Raw genomic sequence first — 19,199 nt, 5'->3', positions numbered from 1 at the left:
CGTTACAGTTTTTAGTATATCAATATCTACTTGAGTACATTATTAAGGATTAATGTTTTTCTATTTATCGTTTATATTTATACATAAAATTAAAAATAATATTAAAAATATTGCCATAATGAAAAATATTGTATTCTGTATGTGTATTCTACTTTCGTAATCTTATGAAGTTGGCAACTTTATCGATGGAAATTGCCATTTGCCAATTGGATTCAATTCTTCGGTGTAGCGGTGTTACCTTTTGTTCGTATTTATAAGGTTTTAAATTATTTATTATTAAAATTTTATCTACACTAATCACAATCTGTAAGTTTTGGGTTCTGTAGAACATTGCACGGAGAAGAGATTGCAAAAGATGGTAAGTTCAGTTTAATATATTCATTCGAGCCGAAAATAGTAATACTAAACATATAACTGTATTATCTTTAGAAATTATTTTCTTTATAAGTTAATGTTAAGTCTATAAATAACTAAAATAGCACCGGTATAGATGTAGCCATCTTGAAGAACTATACCGAGTACTCTTAATGGCCGAGCGCCATGTCATACAAATTGTAAATCGCACGTTTTACTTTTTGCATATCGCTTTTATTCGTTCAAATTATACTACAACTTGTCTTCCTATGTATGTAAACATAAATAACTCTTTATAAATATACCTATATCCTATAATTTGCGGAATAATTACAACCTACGGTTCATTTTAGCCGGCGAAATGATGGATGTTATCGATTATCACCGGGTATAACCTCTTACTTTAGAAGATTGTATTTTAGCGACATTTATAAATAGACAATAATATCTTTGATATATATATATATTTAAAACGTATGACATATAAATAAAAATATTGAATTAGTTTTATGAATCTCACTTAAACATTATCAAATTATACATTTTCTTTTACATCATATTATCAATTAGTAAATTGTATCATTTATGCTTCTACAAAATTTATATTTGAGAATATATAGTTATATATTTGCAATATATAGTTGATAATAATGTATATCATAGATGTAGTTAATAGGTACAGGAGAATTTTGGGTATTATAATATTTTTTATATACTTCTTTATTTGTCTGTTATTATTCAATAAAAACATAAACACTGCATTATATATTTTATTTTTAATTTAGTAGTGACCATGACAAGATTGGCACGGCTAATGATAGTTACATTAGAAAAATTAAGTAGTAGTTTTATAATCTAAATACATACAAATTTAATAGCAAAATATTATATTAAATTTTAAAAACTATATATATTTGGCTAAACATAATACATGTTTAATTATTTTCATAAATTGAAATACTGTTTTAGATTTTATTATCACTTATATTATGCTTGTGACTTTGAAGTGTGAGAATTTTCACACAATTACTTTATCAACGTCATATTCACACCGCATACTCATGCTCAAATTCTCATGACTGCTTGTTCTTGCATGGGCTAGTTGCCAAGACATAACTCGAAAGTTCATAGAGGAGTGAAGATAAAAAGAGTAACTTCTTATTAACATTTCATTATTTTGCATACAGATGGATGGAGTAGTACACCCTCACCCTGTTGTCCATGGTGGTGTACCAGGGGTCGTCCATGGTATGCCTGTACATGGAGCTGGACCAGATGGGGAACATGGACCTCATGGTCCTCGTCGTCGCTACCAGAACAGACCTAAACCTCAAAATAATTTAGAGCGTCTGCCACTTGATGAAGCGGCCAAGAGGGTAGAGTAACAATTTTGCTAATAATTAGGGGACTAGAATATATAATGAAGAAACATCAATGCTTTGCTGCTATGTACCAAAAAGCTATTATTTAAATGAATTGCCAAAGTATACTATACTATTTATGTGTAATTCTTAACACATTATCTTTTCCATGCTTTGCTGGATAAAGCATGGAGTAGAGTTTCATCACCTAAACCACAGTCTCAAAAATTAGGCAAAGAAAGTTATGTATATAGCAGCTACAGTTAGGGATATAGATTACATCTTAAAACAAGGATTTCAATATTATATAAACATATAATACAATAAATATATACAATACAATGTTTTAACATAAAATTTGTGTTTAGGAAATGGAATCCCTTCCAATGAAGACACCAGTGTCGGTACTGCAGGAGCTTCTTGCCAGGCGCGGTACAGTACCCAAGTATGAACTGGTTCAAATTGAAGGCATGATACACGAGCCTACCTTCCGTTACCGTGTCACAGTTGCTGATTTAGTATGTAAGTATTTGTGTCTAATGTAGTAGAAAAAAGGAGATGTGATTATTTAAAAGTCCAGTCTTATATTTACTCCACTAAGGAAGGCATGAACCTAAAATAGTGTCTTGTCATTTCAATTAAAAATTTAGCTTAATAAACTATACTTTATGAGTAATTAATTTTAAAAAAATGTTACTGAACGAACAGACATACTACATATAGCATATGTCAGGTAGAAAAAAATATATCTGATAGTACATTTAATATTTTTTAATTTGCAGCAATGGGCACTGGAAGATCAAAGAAGGAAGCGAAACATTCAGCTGCTAAAGCATTGCTAGATAAATTGACCGGAAACGCTCCAGCCGATCAATCAACTAATGGAACAGTACCAGAAACGTGAGTATTTACTATATATATTTTCTACTTTTTTTTTTAATAAATATATAAGAAATATTTTCATATCTTTTTCCTGGTAAGAAAACAAAGCATGGTGTTGTCTCAGTCTATACCGGAATGTCTTAACACTAGGTTGTCTCTGCCAACTCTGTTTTATGAGGGGATAAAGTATGAAGCTGGAAAAAAATTACCATACAAAACTTAGTAATTAAACAAATTTTCATATTAAAGCAGTGGCACTGTAGTTTCATCGTTTGAAGACAAGCTGATGGGGAACCCAGTGGGATGGCTGCAAGAGTTGTGCATGTCTCGTTTCTGGCCACCCCCTTTGTATCATGCTGAAAACGATGATAATGTTGCTAGACGTGAGTTTATAAGTTATTTATTAATTATTTACTTATTAGTATTAACTTATTTGTAATTTAGAGAATACAAGGGTCACATTAATTATATTATTTTGATAAAAATAAATGTCAAAAAAATAAAAATATATAAATGTATGTTATCATAATGTTAGAAATTTCAATTTAGTGGATGACTAAATAAGTAAACCTAAATATTATAGATAAATAGGCGATGGCATAAAAAAGGCTTTAAACTCATTAATATCAACATTTATATCATTGTAAATATAAAATTTTTCATACATTGTTTTTTAGTATATTTTAATAACACTAAAATATGTGTACAAAAAATTATAGGTCTGCCTCATGAACGTCAATTTACGATTGTGTGCACACTGCTCAAACGTCGCGAGGTCGGCACTGGCAAGTCCAAGAAGCTTGCCAAACGTCAAGCTGCATACAAAATGTGGCAGGCTTTGCAAGACAACCCACCTGAAGCATTCCAAAATGAAGAAGAGGTAACATTGTTTTTTTTTTTTAAAGTTTAGACCTACTAGTGTTAACACAATCCATTTGACACTTCGTTTGCGGTTAATTTTCGAGACATTGTAAGTTCAGTAACTCAGCACTTTGTTTTCTTACTAGAATGAAGAAATGAAAATATATATCAGATGCAGAGTAAAACAAATAAAAATATATATATATTGTTGGAAATCAGAAGTGGTTAACATTTTTAAAATAACACGATAAAAATATATACCATCTATATGTTTTTAACTTACTCGGATAGAGGTTCCACGTAATTACAATAAGGGACATGTATCACTCAATAACAACACTACACACTAGATACCTTCCAATCAGGGTTTCCGCCTACAAGCAACTTACCGTTTGACACTGTTCTGCTGCTTTTATTGTCTTTTTCACCTAAATCTACCCACATTCACATGATGAGTATGCTAACAATATATATATTATATTACTATTTCCATGTAAGATTTTTTTATTAATTAGAAAAGTTTTCAGATTAAGTTACTTAAAATCATTATTTTAATTTAAATTATTTATCTAGACCAGTGTCCTAGTAACTCAGACAAGCAATCTCATTTACCTTTTCTTATTTATATAATCATTTGCCAATGCTAATAAGCTTAACTTAGTCTTAAGGCGATACAATCTTAGCACTACATTTTTGTTCCGTGACATTAATTGGAAGTCGAGTAAATAGAGTATAAAATTTTCTTATTTCATTTACAAATAAATTTATTTATCTGTGACTCACAGTTTTGTTAGTGGGTCTTGTGTTGCTCTTCCATAAAGTTGATACCACTTGGCTAGGTATTTTACTATCTTCGGGTCAAGCTCTTAGTGCTGCCAGATATATTTTACTATATATTCAATTATAATTTATTTTTAGTCTATTTTGTAATATTGATTGTAATATCGTTTTGTAATATTGTTTTACTAATAAGGCCAACCAAAATTCCTCTTGTAAATCTTAAGAAAACATACATGAACATCATATATTTACTAGCTAAGATCTGGCAATACTAAACAACATATTTTATATTCATTGTATAAAAAAGGTAACGTTTTATATTCTAGGGCGGTGTTGCGGCTCGGTACGCCGACCTGAAAGATAGTAAAATATCAACACTGACAACCAGTCACAGCCACAAGGTGTCGCAGTTCCACAAACATTTGAAACAGTCAGTGGGGCCCAACCTGGCCAAGTTGCAGGTATGATTTAATATTGTATGCATGTGTGTCTGTCTGATGATTGTCTAGATACAGTGGAGACTCCATTATCTGGCCCTCAGTTACATGGATTATCAACCAGGTATATGTAGTTTGATGTCATTTGATTTATTATTGATTATATGTTCTAGTATCGTTTAAACGTCCAATACAGAGCTAAATACATTTAAAGTTGCGTCCATCTGCTTTTGACCTCCAACATATGGATGTAATATCGGTTTACATTTCCAAATCACTTGGTCTAACAATTTAGAACTGAGAATTAAAAAATAAATTCGGACAAATTCGGAATATATAATATATTCCGAATATACATGTATATTGGTTAATTGGACTTCTACTAAATGTAACAAATTATGATAATTAAAATTTTTTTTTACTGTTTCATGATTTGATTACATTTTTTAACATTTTGTCATTGAGCTGCACCAATGAAACCTTTAGAGAACATTCTATACTAATACTAGTAGTTTTTAAAATTACATCTGGAAAAAATCGCCAGTATTTTTTTTTGCTACAGCCCTTAAAAGTTTTTAAAAAACAATAGCTTTTTTAAAAATGATTTTTGTTTCCTTGTCATTTCCAGATTTATAAGTCGATTCTTTAAAATAGTACAAAACATCACAAATTCTCAAATATCTGCCGAACAACTAAAACTCAGCCTCTACCTATAGACAACCATTGACCCGTCGATAGCGTTACACCTGTATATTTATTTATGTGCATATTACACAATGTATTTTGATAAAATAAATATTCTAATATAGGGCATGGGAATATTCTAATATTGTACAGTGGTGTATAGTTGCATGATTTGTTTGTAAGTAGCATGTTTGTGTTAGTAGTATATGTATAATTTGTTTTACTAAATTTATAAACCAGATATAAAAACAAAAAATATCACATTACAGGTAACCCCATTGAACAACAAGGATTTCAATTTCGTGCAGTTCCTGCAAGAGATTGCTTCAGAACAATCATTTGAAGTAACATATGTGGATATTGAAGAGAAGTCCATGACAGGTCGCTGTCAGTGCCTCGTGCAGCTGTCCACTCTACCAGTAGCAGTATGCTATGGCTCAGGTCTCACAAGCAAGGACGCCCAATCGTCTGCCGCCCAAAATGCTCTCGAATATCTAAAAATCATGACAAAAAAGTGAAATCTCACTAACTCGCGACATCAATTGAACACGTCTTGTGACCGTCTATGCAACATCGTCGACTACACGCGATAAAGCCTGCCGTGTTAACGTTATTCATATATAATATTGTATTTATCATATTTAATTCTAATATAGTGGCAATTTATCACCTGTAGCCGACCATGTAACTCAATTTAAATGTATGGCCACTGATGTTTTATTCAATGAATTCTAGTATAGACCGTCGCGGCACAGTGGTTGATGTCGCCGGTTGTCGCTCTGTAACCACTTCAAATACAATGTGTATTGGCGCAATGCCACTCGCTTCGGGCTATGCTGTGTATCTGGCATATTTGCAGTTTAATACTTTGGTTTTTGATATTACATCTCGATTGTGAATCTCTTTTTTTATGTGTGTATATACTAGCAGGCCTAGGAGACATTGTCCGGTCCGGGCTAAAGTGTTCTCATAAACATAATATATCCAATTTTTAATAGTTTAGTTGATCTATTAGAGTTTACATCGATTGCAGCGCCTACCGGGTCCAATTTTATTTTCGATGCTTATTCTGATATACATACCAATTTTTATTTAAATTGGTGCACCGGTTTTGGACTGGCAGGGTGACAATCACATACACAGATGAATTTCAAAAATAAAAAATAGATTGATATATAAGTGAGGCATAACATTAATTTTTTAACTGACTACTAGTAAGAGGTTACTAATTTGATTGTATTTTTTTATGATTGTTGCCCCAGAACTTTTGACTGGGTGAACCGATTTTGATGATTTTTTTTTACCCATAGTAAAAAATTATATAAGTCTTAAATTTTAATTAATTATGTGCGCGACAAATGGACGATTAACTCAATAACACGCCATTCGATTTCAATGATTCTTTTTTTATTGGAAAGGACATACTTCAAGAGTAATTTCATGAACATTTGATTAGGTTCTGATTAAAGTTAATAGTACTCTTCAATTCAGCTTACTGTTTGAAGTCTGTTTTTTTTTTAAATTTATATTATTTTCAATACTACCTTACTACTTCAATAGTTTTATTATACAAGATGTTTACATTTTTTTTAATATAAATTAAGATCGAAAATACATTTAAAAATATATAAAATTATTTTTTTCTACATATTTGTAAATGTTGAAGAATTGAACTTATAAAATGTTTTACGACAATTAACTAGTTAGTGGCCGGAACTTTTTAATTTTAATATAACTATAGTACAATTTTTAACAGCTATGATGTTTTCTTTCCCTGGGGAACATTTTTTTTCATTGCGTAGGGACTTGAGTGACAAATGTTACATGCAGTCTCTCAGTTGCAGAATTACAAATTGAAAGCTTTTTATTCTGAGTTAATATTATGTGGTTATTGCCTCAATATTTATATTCAAATTTAAGCACTCTAACTTTTCCTTGCATGTTTTTTTTTACAAATTTAAATGTATTCTATTTAATTTTAGCTTTGTACTATGACTGCTAATGTGCGAGATTAAATAACATAGCCCGTAAACATAAAGAAACAAAGTATGGAGTGGTCATATAATAAATACAAGCTATACTTTGCATAGAATTAGTGTAATTTTCCCAGCGTGGAAATTACTCAATAATAATAAAAAAATAAAAAAAAAATAAAAAAATAAATGAAAAATAATAAAAAAAAACGTGTGGACTATAAATTTCCAGTTTAATATTCAGCATTATTTAGGCATGTTTTTGCATTATATTAAAGTGAATTTATTACCTACTTACCCAAAATATTAGCTATTAATGTATTATTATTATATATTATAATGGAGTCATGATGTTTTAGTTGATACGACTCACCTCAGTGTCGACATGCTGAGCATTAAACGGAAACATTTCTCAGCTGGTGTCTTGTTGACGGACTGCCACCTTTGCCGGCAGCGGTTGTTTGTATTCGCCAGTGATCGTACAGGTTTTCTTTTTGCAACACGATGGAAAACTTTGCAGGGAAGCTGAGAACTTCAGAGGCGTCAGAGTGAATATATCACTGGAATTAAATGGTTGCGGTATTAGGATCCCTTGCCTGTGAAAATGGGCATTATTTTAATGCAAAGTATAGAGGTTGTAACAATTTCTTCGGGCGTGGCGGCGCCGGGGTCGTCGACCGCCGGCGGGCGCGGCGCTCGCCGAGTTTCTTTTAAATTGAATGGTGTCCCATACGACGTCGCACTGTTCAACTTAGAAAAGACTAATTGGAGTAAAGGAATGGAGTTCTGTTCAACCAAGACCAACTAAATAAAGTTAATATGTCCGACCATCGAGGCATCGAACCCACTTGTTATACTTTTATGTTTAGTCAGTCTTGGTTTTACTTTAATTGTAATTGTAATAATATAATGTCGTAGATACTGTCACTGTAGTGAAAATTTTATCCCTCGCTTTTAGTCTATAAATGTAATTAAAGTTAATAATAATTTTTTGCTATGCGTTGTTTCTGCTCTAACTACAATAAAGTTTGGTGTTGCTTATACATACATTGTTTTTTTTAATCCTGACTTGTGGTAGCTAAACATTAAAGTTTGTAAATATTTATTATTTCATTTAAATTTTTCATTTCTGATTGAGTTAAAATTTTCAGAAATACAATACTTGAGAATAATAGATTTTCAACCAAAGTAAATCATGTAAAAAAAATGTTGATGATAATTAATAATGTGCACACAATTTACTGATACTTGATTACACATGACTTCACGAGTAATTTTTAGTTAAAATTTTAATAATAGTGTTTGTGATGTGTAAAATTTTAGATATACTTACTTAAACATATCTGTGATTATAATTTCTTGAAATTTGGTATAAATATAATTAAATTAAAAGTAATACAAAGTAATAATTAGTAAAATAAACTTTAATGCATTAACATACAGAACCATTATTTCCTTAACATACTTTTACGTTTAAATTTGAAATAAGACAACTTAGCTCGACGTGAATTTGGATAAACTAAATTATTGGTGTTTTCGACAAAATTTTTACGCATCATCGTAAACGAATGCTTGGGACTTGAATATGGGGAAAATATTACACGTGATGGCGAACATGTCTCAATTTCTCTAGACGGGGTCAGTTCAATATCACTATTTTGAAGAAATACGCTCTCATTTCCCTCAAAATCATCTGTAATGTCGTCATGTACATCGCTATATTCTGGAAAATCTTCAAAGTTAGTTTCTTGTTGAGAAAAACGAATAGGTGAATACGTGTTATTATCACAAAATTGTGGCGGCGGTGGTAAAAGTTCCTCTTCTGTGTGCATAGTTTGTAATAACGCTTTTGGATTTAATATGGCGTTAATATCAAATTCAGAGTTATCATCCTCTGATGTCAAATCTAAAGACGGTAATTCCGTATCGTTTAATAAGGTAATATCGTTTATTATATTACTTTCATTCATCAATTGACTGTTATTTGTATGAATCTGTAAAGGTTCATTATTTTGATTTAAAAAATAATATTCTTTAATTTTATTACTTTCATTATTATCGTTATTGAAGTTATTTTTATTGAATATATTAATGTCAATGTTATTACAAGTCTCTATATGTTCATTATTTTGAGCTAAATCCGATCGTTCTACAGTTTCATTTGACTCTGTATTAGGATATTTATTTGAAGAACTTTGGCTTGCACCAATTAACGACAGTGGTAAATCTATCTGAATTTTATCAATATCGCCAATTCTTAGTTTCCTTCGGTTTATTTTAGTTGGATGTATATTGTCTTTACCTTCTTTTTGCGCGTTAACTTGTACTTTACTTATGTATCTATTTTCTTTGTTTGACCTGTAATATTTAGTTAGTAATTTAGGATTTGTCTTATCTATATAAACTAAATAAATGCTGTAACATATATTTTAAATTTTTTTGGAACATTTAAAAAATATAAAAAGTAATCTAAAATGATAAATTAACAATGGTTTACCTTCTTGCATTATTTTTATATTTCTGCAATATATCTTTAATGCATAGATTTTCTTTAATAGGCTCATCATTATTGGGTGGGAAAGTAATATTTTGTTTGTTATTTAATTCAGCCAAATCATTTGTCTTGTTCAAATTGTCATTGGTCTGTTGATCTGGCTTAACATATTTCAATGTTCTGTTGGACAATTGTGTTGTATTATCACAAGTATCTACTCGTGCTGATGTGTTTTTATCGTGAGATGTACTTATATAAGGAATATGAGATATAGACTTAATATTACGTTTATCAATGCCAGTATCAATGTTAGGTTTTGATTCATTCTTATGAACGATCTCAGTAACGTCTACATCGATTTTTAATTTACCGATAATCTGAACTTTCTGTTTGTTGTTTTCAGATGTTATGTTAATTAATTGGGTTTGGCTGGCTTTATATTTTCTTATATGTTCTAAATTTTCGTTATTGTTATTTGTATGACTGCTTTCATATTCTGGTTGGCTAAAAAGTATAATCTGATTCCCTTCTTGCTTATAAATCTCCGAACTGTGCGATGTAATAATATTTTCAAAGTTACGACTATTTTTGAAATTGGGTTTTTCTTCGGAAAGTGTATTGTTTGATGGTTTATTATTTTTCTGTTGTTGTAAGTTTAAAGGGTAACCAATTAAAGCATGGTCGTTGTATAAATTAGTTCCTTCAAAATTATTATCAACAACTAAGATATCACTACTACCACTACAGAGTTCGGAAGCTTGTAAGCCTATCATTTCGTGTTTATTAAATGTATCAGAAGATACTATTTTAAAATTATTTTTGTCAGCTTCAATCGATTTAAAAATATTTGCATGTGCAGGTAAATTGTCTACCATGCCTGATTGGATAGTATGAGGTGGTGATATTTGTATTTTGTTTTCATTATTAACTTCATTTTCTTTTTTTTCGAGTGGCATTTGTTTCATGTCTGCATTATTAATTTGATTTTTTTCTATACTTTGAGATTCATTGAGAGTTTTATTTATATTTACTTTATGCACATCTTTGTAATATTCTTCTGGTTCAACCAAATTGATCAAATCAATTTTGGTACTATTATAATCATGGGCTTTCTGTAAATATTTTTCAACGTGACCTTTGATAGCATTATTAAAACCCGTTTCTTTGTAAATATCAGTACTATTGATGTTATCGTTGTTAGTATTAGATTTCGTATCTAGTTTATCTATGAAATTAAAATTATTTTTACGAGCAAAAACTTTTCGTTTTGCATTATTTATGTTAGGAATATATTTCTTTTGGGTGGATGATGGTAATGTTTTGTAATTTGTTATATGTTTAGTGTCTAATACTGTGGTTTTATCAATATTTATTTCATTTTCAATTTCTTTCAGGATATCGCTAACTTTATCGTCATCAACAAAATCATCATCATTGAATTCTTCGGCAAAAATATTTTCAAAACTTTCATTCAAGTTTTCAGTCACTTCTAACTCTTTGTTCATAATATTATTATTAATCTGTTGTTTCAGTTCCAAATTGTTTAATATTCTACTGGACATTTCTGTTGTTTTGTCTATATCAAGTTTCATATTCTTAGATGTTTGTCCAAAAAAGTCTTTGAGGTTGTTAAATTTTTCAACGAATTTAAGGTCTCGTTTCTTTCTTTCATTGCAATGTGTAACGTTTGTATCTTTCGTTTTTCTTTCCCTTTTTTTAAATATATCATCAGTGTCAACATTACGAGGAGTCTTATTAAGCAACAAGTTACTACCGACTTGTATATTAGGTTTTGAAAAAGGATTTATATCTTTAAACGAATATATACAGTGTTCATCGATACCAACTGTAAAGATAAAATATATTAAAGAAATGTAGTTATTACTTGAAAATTAATTTCCAATTTTAATAAACCATACCATAAGTTGAACTGATGCAATGTACAAGGATCTCGTGTTCAGTACTGTGCTTTCTAGTTATTTGGAACGTAATGCATCCATCATATAAGTTTATTAGATCTGTCTCTCTGAAACATATAGAAACTACTGAAGAACAACCACAATTACATACATATGTAAAAGTAAAATGCACAAATTAAATGAAATTTATAATATAGAAGTAGTTAAAATTAGTTCACTTACTTAAAAGAATTCAAATACAATAAATAGTTTTCTGTATCCCCAGCTACAATAAAACTTTTATGATTTACACCAGCTGTTAAATCATTCATGTTTTCTGATAAATGTGCGTGGTTAGTTAAAGATAATTTTATTTCAACTGTTTTATCGTCTACTGGCATAGTAGTAAGACAATATTTCGGAAGCAAGCTTACTTGTCTTCTTATTATATTACCGACTGGCGGACTTTTGTTCATAATCTACATACAAAATGAAAAAAATCATATTGATAATAGAAGCCATTGTCTGTATGAAATTATGTAGATGTAAGTTTAATATCTGTTTTAATAGATTTATGTAAGTAACTAATCTATACATATAAAATCGAAAGGTCACTCACTCATCACGAAATCTCAGAAACTACAAGTGCTAGGAATCTCAAATTTTGCATAGGAGTTACTTATAGGACGTAGGTACTCGCTAAGACGGGAATTAGCAATATTCGACTTCTAAGGGGTTGTTTTTGGGGTCGAAAGTTTGTATGAAACTTCGTTACTACAAATGCTAGGAGTCTCAAATTTTGCATAGACGTCACTAGGACGTAGTCATGGAGACAGAAATTAATAATAACATAGTTCACGCGGGTGAAAGCGCGAGCGGGCCGCTAGTTAAGTTATAAATTTAAGTCTCAAAAGTTTAATTTTGATACATATTTATGTTAAGTAATGCTTGAAACCTGTATGTTACTAATTATACAAATAAATCACTTTGAACTGTTTTAACTGAGGCCAGTCGTGGCGCAAGTGTGTGACTGTAAACGCGACGGGGTGTGAGTTCGAAACTCACTCGAGGAAAAGAAATATGTAACATGTCTTTAATGGTGTCGTGGCAAAGCGCAGCCTTGAGTTCTGCCACTCAACACGTAATTTCTCCAGAATTCGGCGGAAAGGGGGAAGCGGTGTGTCTTAGCACTAAGATCTATCCGCCCACAATGCTTTATGGGGGGATGCGGGATAGGTATAGCGTAAAACTGAAATTATTTAAAACGATTGAGTCACTGATTATTATTATCTGTCACTGATGATTATTGTCACTTATGATGAGTAGTCACTGATGATTATTGAGCCTGATAAGTAATAAAATTATGTTATAGAATATATTTAATAATAATGTACGTATAGAGAGCGTGGTATAGCCGCACAGTATCTAAGTGTGTAATCGTGGCGGTTAACAGTAACGCGAAAGTTATGACTTTGATTCCCACTGGAGTGATTGAATTATTCCATGTCTTTGTTTAGTAACAAGCTGTTTTGTTCTTAACACGTCGCCTTCTGCCTATCCTGCTAGGGACATTAAATGCGTGATACAGATAACAATAATAATGATAACTAACTCTTTCCAAATCCCGTGGATGGCTTTCCTCTAGTAACATAAAGTTAACTTTTCCAGCGGATGCTAGTAGAGTACTAAATATTGGCCCTATTCCTTTCAACTGTCTGCTGACATACGCAGAATTTTCCCATAAACGTGCGTACACACATTTAGCTAATATCAAAGAATTTAATATTGTTGAATAGAATTTTGGATTTTTTGATATAAAATTTGGGCGTGTCACGTAGTATACTAAACCTGAAAAATACATAAGATTTTTTTGCTAAACATTGTCATGGTAGTTTTTATAAAAAAATAAATTATAATACTTTTATGACTATTTTGTCTTTTTATTATTTCCTTGGTTACCTATTGAAATATCTTTTACATTTCGTTGGCAAAAACCGTGCTATATATAATTTACTGTAGCTATGGGTATTATACTCTACTTTTGATATACAACCACAAGACATTCATATGTCCAGTATGCCTAATAGACATTTCCCACTTGTTAAAATCGGTTCATATTTTGGCGATTTTGTTAAAATCTAATTTGAATAATAATGCCAAAATATAATTAAATGTGTAATAGTCAAATATATCGATACATACCTTGTTTAATTCATGCTTCATAGAGATAATATGGTATATATTATCTCTATTTTGAAAACAAGGAATTCCATATCATTTATTACTAAATTACATCTCATTTAATAGTAAATTATTTTTATATTTAGATTTACTTATAAATTTAAGAAAATGAAGCAATCTTACACTTGCATACTCTATCAACAATTCTCATAATCTTCATAGACTCTTGGTTAAGTGACGGATCCGGAATTGTCAAGCAACCGAGCACTGCTTGAATTACGCTACAAGAAATAAAATACTGTAATAATTTACACTTAATATTTGTTATAAATACAACTACAATACAACCACAACTACAATACTTTGTAACATTATATCAGAACCTTTTCTTAAACATATTTGAACTCAAATCAATATAAATATAATATAAAATAGATATATGTACTTTGACATAATAATATATCTATTTAAGTAATTTAACAATGCAAACACTTTACAAAATAAATTAGGAAAGTCAATAAGTCCATCTTTCCTTTTCTCTACGACAAAAGCCTCTATTACTTTGACAAGGAAAATCTTTTTGGTGATATTTTTATTTCTTTTAAGACTATAATTGAATTTTATGGTACCTATAGATAGCTATTAAAAAATTCTTACATTTTTTTATTTAAACAACTTATCAGGGAAAAAGTAATTTTCAAAATTAAAATGTCGCTACGTTCGTCACTTTCATTATGTTTTAAAAACCAAGAAAAAAATAGTTTTTAATGTAGATATAGATACATATACATACTTGTACAGAATGTGGTACTTTTTCCGCAGGAACCCCCCCTTTAAGACCCCTTAAAAGGTTAAAGACATTATAGCAAATTATATTTACGATGTGTAAATTTCTAGGTCATATTTACACATTACATCCCACAATCACTATAAAGAATCATGAAAAGTTAATATCCTTCAACAATAACTTGATTGTAATTGATGCGTTATTATACGTTATGATAGCGCTTGAGCAGAAAAAGGTGCGATGAAAACGCAAATGACACGGAAGCATTTATATGAAAATTAGCTAATTATATTTTCAAGGGCGTAAAGTTTATATTTTTATTTTAAAAAGTAATTATTCAGTCATCTCTAGGAAGCCATATCTTTTTTATTTGCGACAAATGTGGTCTCGCCTGTTCAATAAGATAAAAAGGGTAGGTACGACCAAGTGTCTGTATTGTAGTGATATAGTACCCATCTACTAATAAAAAAAAATAAAAAAACATAATTATTCAGAAATTATATCAGAGTCATTTGTCTGTATTCTATTTACTATTCACATACTTAATTGCGTTTTGTTAATGTACAAAAAATATATATAATTATTTTAGTACAATTCAGTTCTTTAGTTATGACATCTAGACTGTGCTAGTTGAGCACAAATCACTTTGCCAATGTACCATAATATATTTTTAACATTTAAGATATGAGACTTAGTAAGTCGTATAAGTCTTAAAACTAATTAAAAATAAATATATAATAGACTAACCAATTCAACTTCATCTGCCTGCTGCTAATCTTGCCCTTCATAGGAAAGCGAATGGTCGCGGCCGCTGTGTTCCTGTTCAAAGAGTTAAGGCATCTGCGTTCGTCCACGCGCAGATGCATATCCGATAGTTCGTGACTCTCGCATATCAGCCAGAGCAGTCGCTCTAACGACTCCGATCCTTCTAACTGTTTATATTAATAGTAGGATGAAATGATATACTAAGTTTGACAAGGCGAAGCGGAACAGCGCTAAGGCAGTGGGTTCGATTTTGATTCCCACGAGGGCTCGCTCTTATATCAAAACAAAGAGTGGCATTTAGTTCCCCTACTTACACCACTCCGCCACCGTTATCTTCTTCATAGATATATGTATAATTTGTGAATGAAAACAGCATCTCAAGATCTATCCCAGACTTGAAAGCGGCTTATAAATACGGGCCAAAAATTTGATGGTGCGCGGGGAACGGAATGTCTTTATACCTACTAGGTTCCCAATGCCTAAGTCAACTCTGCTAGTACGGGACACAGCGTGTGAAGTAAAAAAATATAATCATTGCCAAAAAGGCTGGATTTTTACTGTCATCTTGCTTTACGCCGTGATATTGTTAAACAATAACTAAAATAAATCTCCAAAAATTCATAAAAAGATTGGTAATATTAAACATTTAAATAATCGATTAAATAACTAGAATTATATATTGTAAAGTAATTAAAGACTACGCTCGCGTCATATTAAATAGTAACTATTGATAGGTAGCAATTAATGCCAATTTGGTTGAAGATGTACACATACTATGCAAAATAAGGTCAATACTAAACAGAGATGGCAGATGAGGTCACCCCTCGATATCCTGAATGTTAATACCAAAAATGCAAATGAAAACAGTATGGTGTCGCCAACATGGGCTTTAATTATCCGTCACCTAATAAAGCCTTAAGAAAAAATAAATTGTAAATGAATACTAGTAAGGTAAGCACCTTCATTATGAGCTTCATAGTTTCTAAATCTAGATAATATATGGACATGAGTCGACCAGCTTCTGTTGACTCTATGCAACACGCTTCGTCCATTGATATTAAACCCGCAGTTGCCAATCCATTCATTGCTTTTACACATAACTCTAGAAATTATAGAAAACAACACATCTTCATTTTATTGCATTTTCTACAATATTAAAAGTAAACCGACAGCCCAGTCCTGATTCAGGGGTACAAAGGTGTGACTGTAAACGAGACAGGATGGTTCGATTCCCATGAGGGGGAATGAAATATTTAATATTTTTCATTTCTTCGCTCGGTGTGTGTCTCAACAAGGCAAAGCGAGCTCCAGAATTCGGCAGAAAGTGGAGTGTCTTGACACTATCCCTCTATCTAACCTGCTAATTGCAGTATACAGCATGAAGCTGAAGAGAAAAAAAATAATAACACATAGTTCTTTTAACTTCGCGCACTGACAAATTGCGTAAAATATTGCATATTATGTATATTTCAAATTAAAAATCCTAACATACATATATTATGCGACCATGAAGGACATTCAACGAATTCATTGAGGCTACAGTAATTATTTACTCATTAGCCGTAAAATATATTTATGATTTCTCGCTAATTATCTAAAAATTCGTCGTATTCACACGATTCTCTATATAAATTATAATACGGTCGACGAGTCGTGGATGTCTGAAGTTAGTTGTATGTAGATGACTACAGATTTGGTTTTAGTATTTTTCTTACTATATTTTTTTTTCCTTCCGTGTGGACAATGCGTAAATGATCAGAAACTTCAGGACGGTCACGACTCGTCGGCCGTACTGTAAATAAAGATGAGTAGCGTATTCGTCATCGCTGCGACGTGATTTTTACGTTCGTTAAACGCATCGATGACATTTTCAACGTTTATGGGTAAAGGGCAATATGTACATACTTAGATTCTACTTAACAAACATTTTAAAATAAGCTTTTAGCGGTTTTTATGTTGGTACCTTCAATAAGTTTTATGGAATATCTGTACATATAATTATTTAAAAATAAAAAGATGAATTCATATATTAATGTTGCTAATCACCTTTTGCACCTTCTGTATAAGCTTAACGTTTTTAATAATTATCGTGACAATAAATATAATGTACATGCCTACATTAAATACATATATATTTTAATTTGAAACAAAATAAATAGTGAATTTCATTAAATTTTAACACACAAATGATTTACTTTAAATTGCATAATAAATATATTAATATAAAACGCATGTTAAACCTATCGGTTTTTATATTGCACCTTTTAATATAAATAGCATTTATCTCGCAAGGAGCTACGTGTGCTCAAGACTCATCCATCACGATCCGGAACTACCTACTTAGCAAGGCCGTAAACGTCATGGTGATGCTATTACAGGATTTTTATGTATAACGTTGTAATTATAAAAATCAACGTTAAATTTTATTACTAAGCATAATCTATAAATAAATACCACACAAATTGAATTAATAGGTTGGTATATTAATTATTTTATAGATTCAGATATGTTTTTAAATATATTTTATTCATGTTTTAATATTGAACAATAAACAAACATAATACGAGATCATCATATATAAGCATAACTAAATGGAAAGAAATTAAATGTTATTTATTTAAGTTTCTTAAAATAATATTGCCAACACATGGGTATTATCGTAAAATATTATTGTTATTTACGTTTTGTATATAATATTTAAATACCATCCGTACAGTATTAATTACCGCCGCAACAGATTAACTTCAAGTTCGCTTAATAAACATTATTACAGAAAAATAGGTAATAATAGGTAATATTTTCGCTTTTGCATTGCGCTTACTAAACTTATACTAAATATAATTTTATTATGTGTTTATTATTTTAGTATTTAGTACTGTTAATATATACCTATCATTTAATTTGTTGAAAAGTTGAGAGCAGAGAATTACTTAGCCTTAGGTCACTTTGTTTATTCTGATATATACGAGATGTGTAAAATATAAAAAAAACTAATCAAAAGGTACATATAGGTACTAAAAGCAAGAGGTAAATTAGGGAATAAAAGAAAAACTATAAATAAAATATTAGAGAAACAGCCAACTCTATCTAGAATAGTAACAAAAACTTACCTTCTATTTTCTTAGAAATAAGTTGCGCTGGCGCAGCGTGCGGCAGGCCAAGGTATCTCTTGGGATCGCTCGCCGCGCGCACGCTGAGGAACGTAGAGTTTAACCACTGTACACACTGTGCGATGTCGCACACCGTGCCCAACGCCGCTTCACTGTTCAGGTTCTCGGCTAAACGTTTGTGCAAGTAGCTCTGTAGGGGCTCGCTACCCTCCACTAGAGATTGGTACCTCGCCTGTTTTCGGGAAACGTATAATTTGTTGATGGAATTTACATAAATTGTTACTTAATATAAGGAAATTACCCAAATCAATTATTATTATTTTCGGAAATGTCTGCCTTAGATAGCATGCTCAGTGGATTTCTAGTCGGAGGAATTTTTATAGAAAATATTGGCAGCTTTAAATGAAATTTTGTTAAAACGCACCAAATGTAGAGAATGAGGTCTTCTAAGAGAATGCTCTATTTATAGGCAAGAGATGATTAAATATAAAGTAAAAATCTTATACATTCTCTTTATAATTTCAACACCCAATAAACATCCATTTAACTACGCCACAATAGCGATTGTTAACAAATATTTTTTTACATTTTTGGTACTATATTATTTTTACACTTGTAATTGCTATATTTTT

The 19,199-nt window shown here is 30.8% G+C and overlaps 2 protein-coding genes across 3 annotated transcripts; one reads left to right on the top strand and one right to left on the bottom strand.

Annotated features, from left to right (window-relative positions):
* Window positions 1–8: 8 nt before the first annotated feature.
* Window positions 9–8,375, top strand: LOC146533827 (protein Loquacious-like). Of its 2 annotated transcripts, none has more exons than XM_085194420.1 (8): window positions 9–358; window positions 1,542–1,730; window positions 2,084–2,237; window positions 2,498–2,615; window positions 2,847–2,980; window positions 3,317–3,477; window positions 4,565–4,699; window positions 5,629–8,375. In XM_085194420.1, the coding sequence occupies exons 1-8, from the start codon at window positions 356–358 to the stop codon at window positions 5,875–5,877; spliced, it is 1,143 nt and encodes a 380-aa protein (XP_085050546.1). In that variant the 5' UTR covers window positions 9–355; the 3' UTR covers window positions 5,878–8,375. The 2 variants fall into 2 exon arrangements, with proteins under 2 accessions (XP_085050546.1, XP_085050547.1); XM_085194421.1 differs by having other exon boundaries at window positions 146–358; window positions 2,850–2,980.
* A 380-nt stretch (window positions 8,376–8,755) lies between these two features.
* On the bottom strand, window positions 8,756–19,110 carry LOC146533826 (uncharacterized). The gene is made up of 10 exons (XM_085193800.1): window positions 19,096–19,110; window positions 18,568–18,799; window positions 16,417–16,559; window positions 15,440–15,624; window positions 14,089–14,186; window positions 13,337–13,572; window positions 11,968–12,203; window positions 11,746–11,852; window positions 9,830–11,672; window positions 8,756–9,690 (listed from the first exon to the last, which is right to left on the bottom strand). The coding sequence occupies exons 1-10, from the start codon at window positions 19,108–19,110 to the stop codon at window positions 8,781–8,783; spliced, it is 4,005 nt and encodes a 1,334-aa protein (XP_085049926.1). The 3' UTR covers window positions 8,756–8,780.
* Between the last annotated feature and the right edge of the window lie 89 nt (window positions 19,111–19,199).

This window comes from Heliconius melpomene, chromosome 12, assembly GCF_056956725.1.
Source record: "Heliconius melpomene rosina isolate 202511_hmr_F chromosome 12, ASM5695672v1, whole genome shotgun sequence".
NCBI lineage: Eukaryota > Metazoa > Arthropoda > Insecta > Lepidoptera > Nymphalidae > Heliconius > Heliconius melpomene.
Note: the sequence above shows the minus strand (reverse complement) of the source record. Positions and strands in the feature narration are given on the sequence as shown.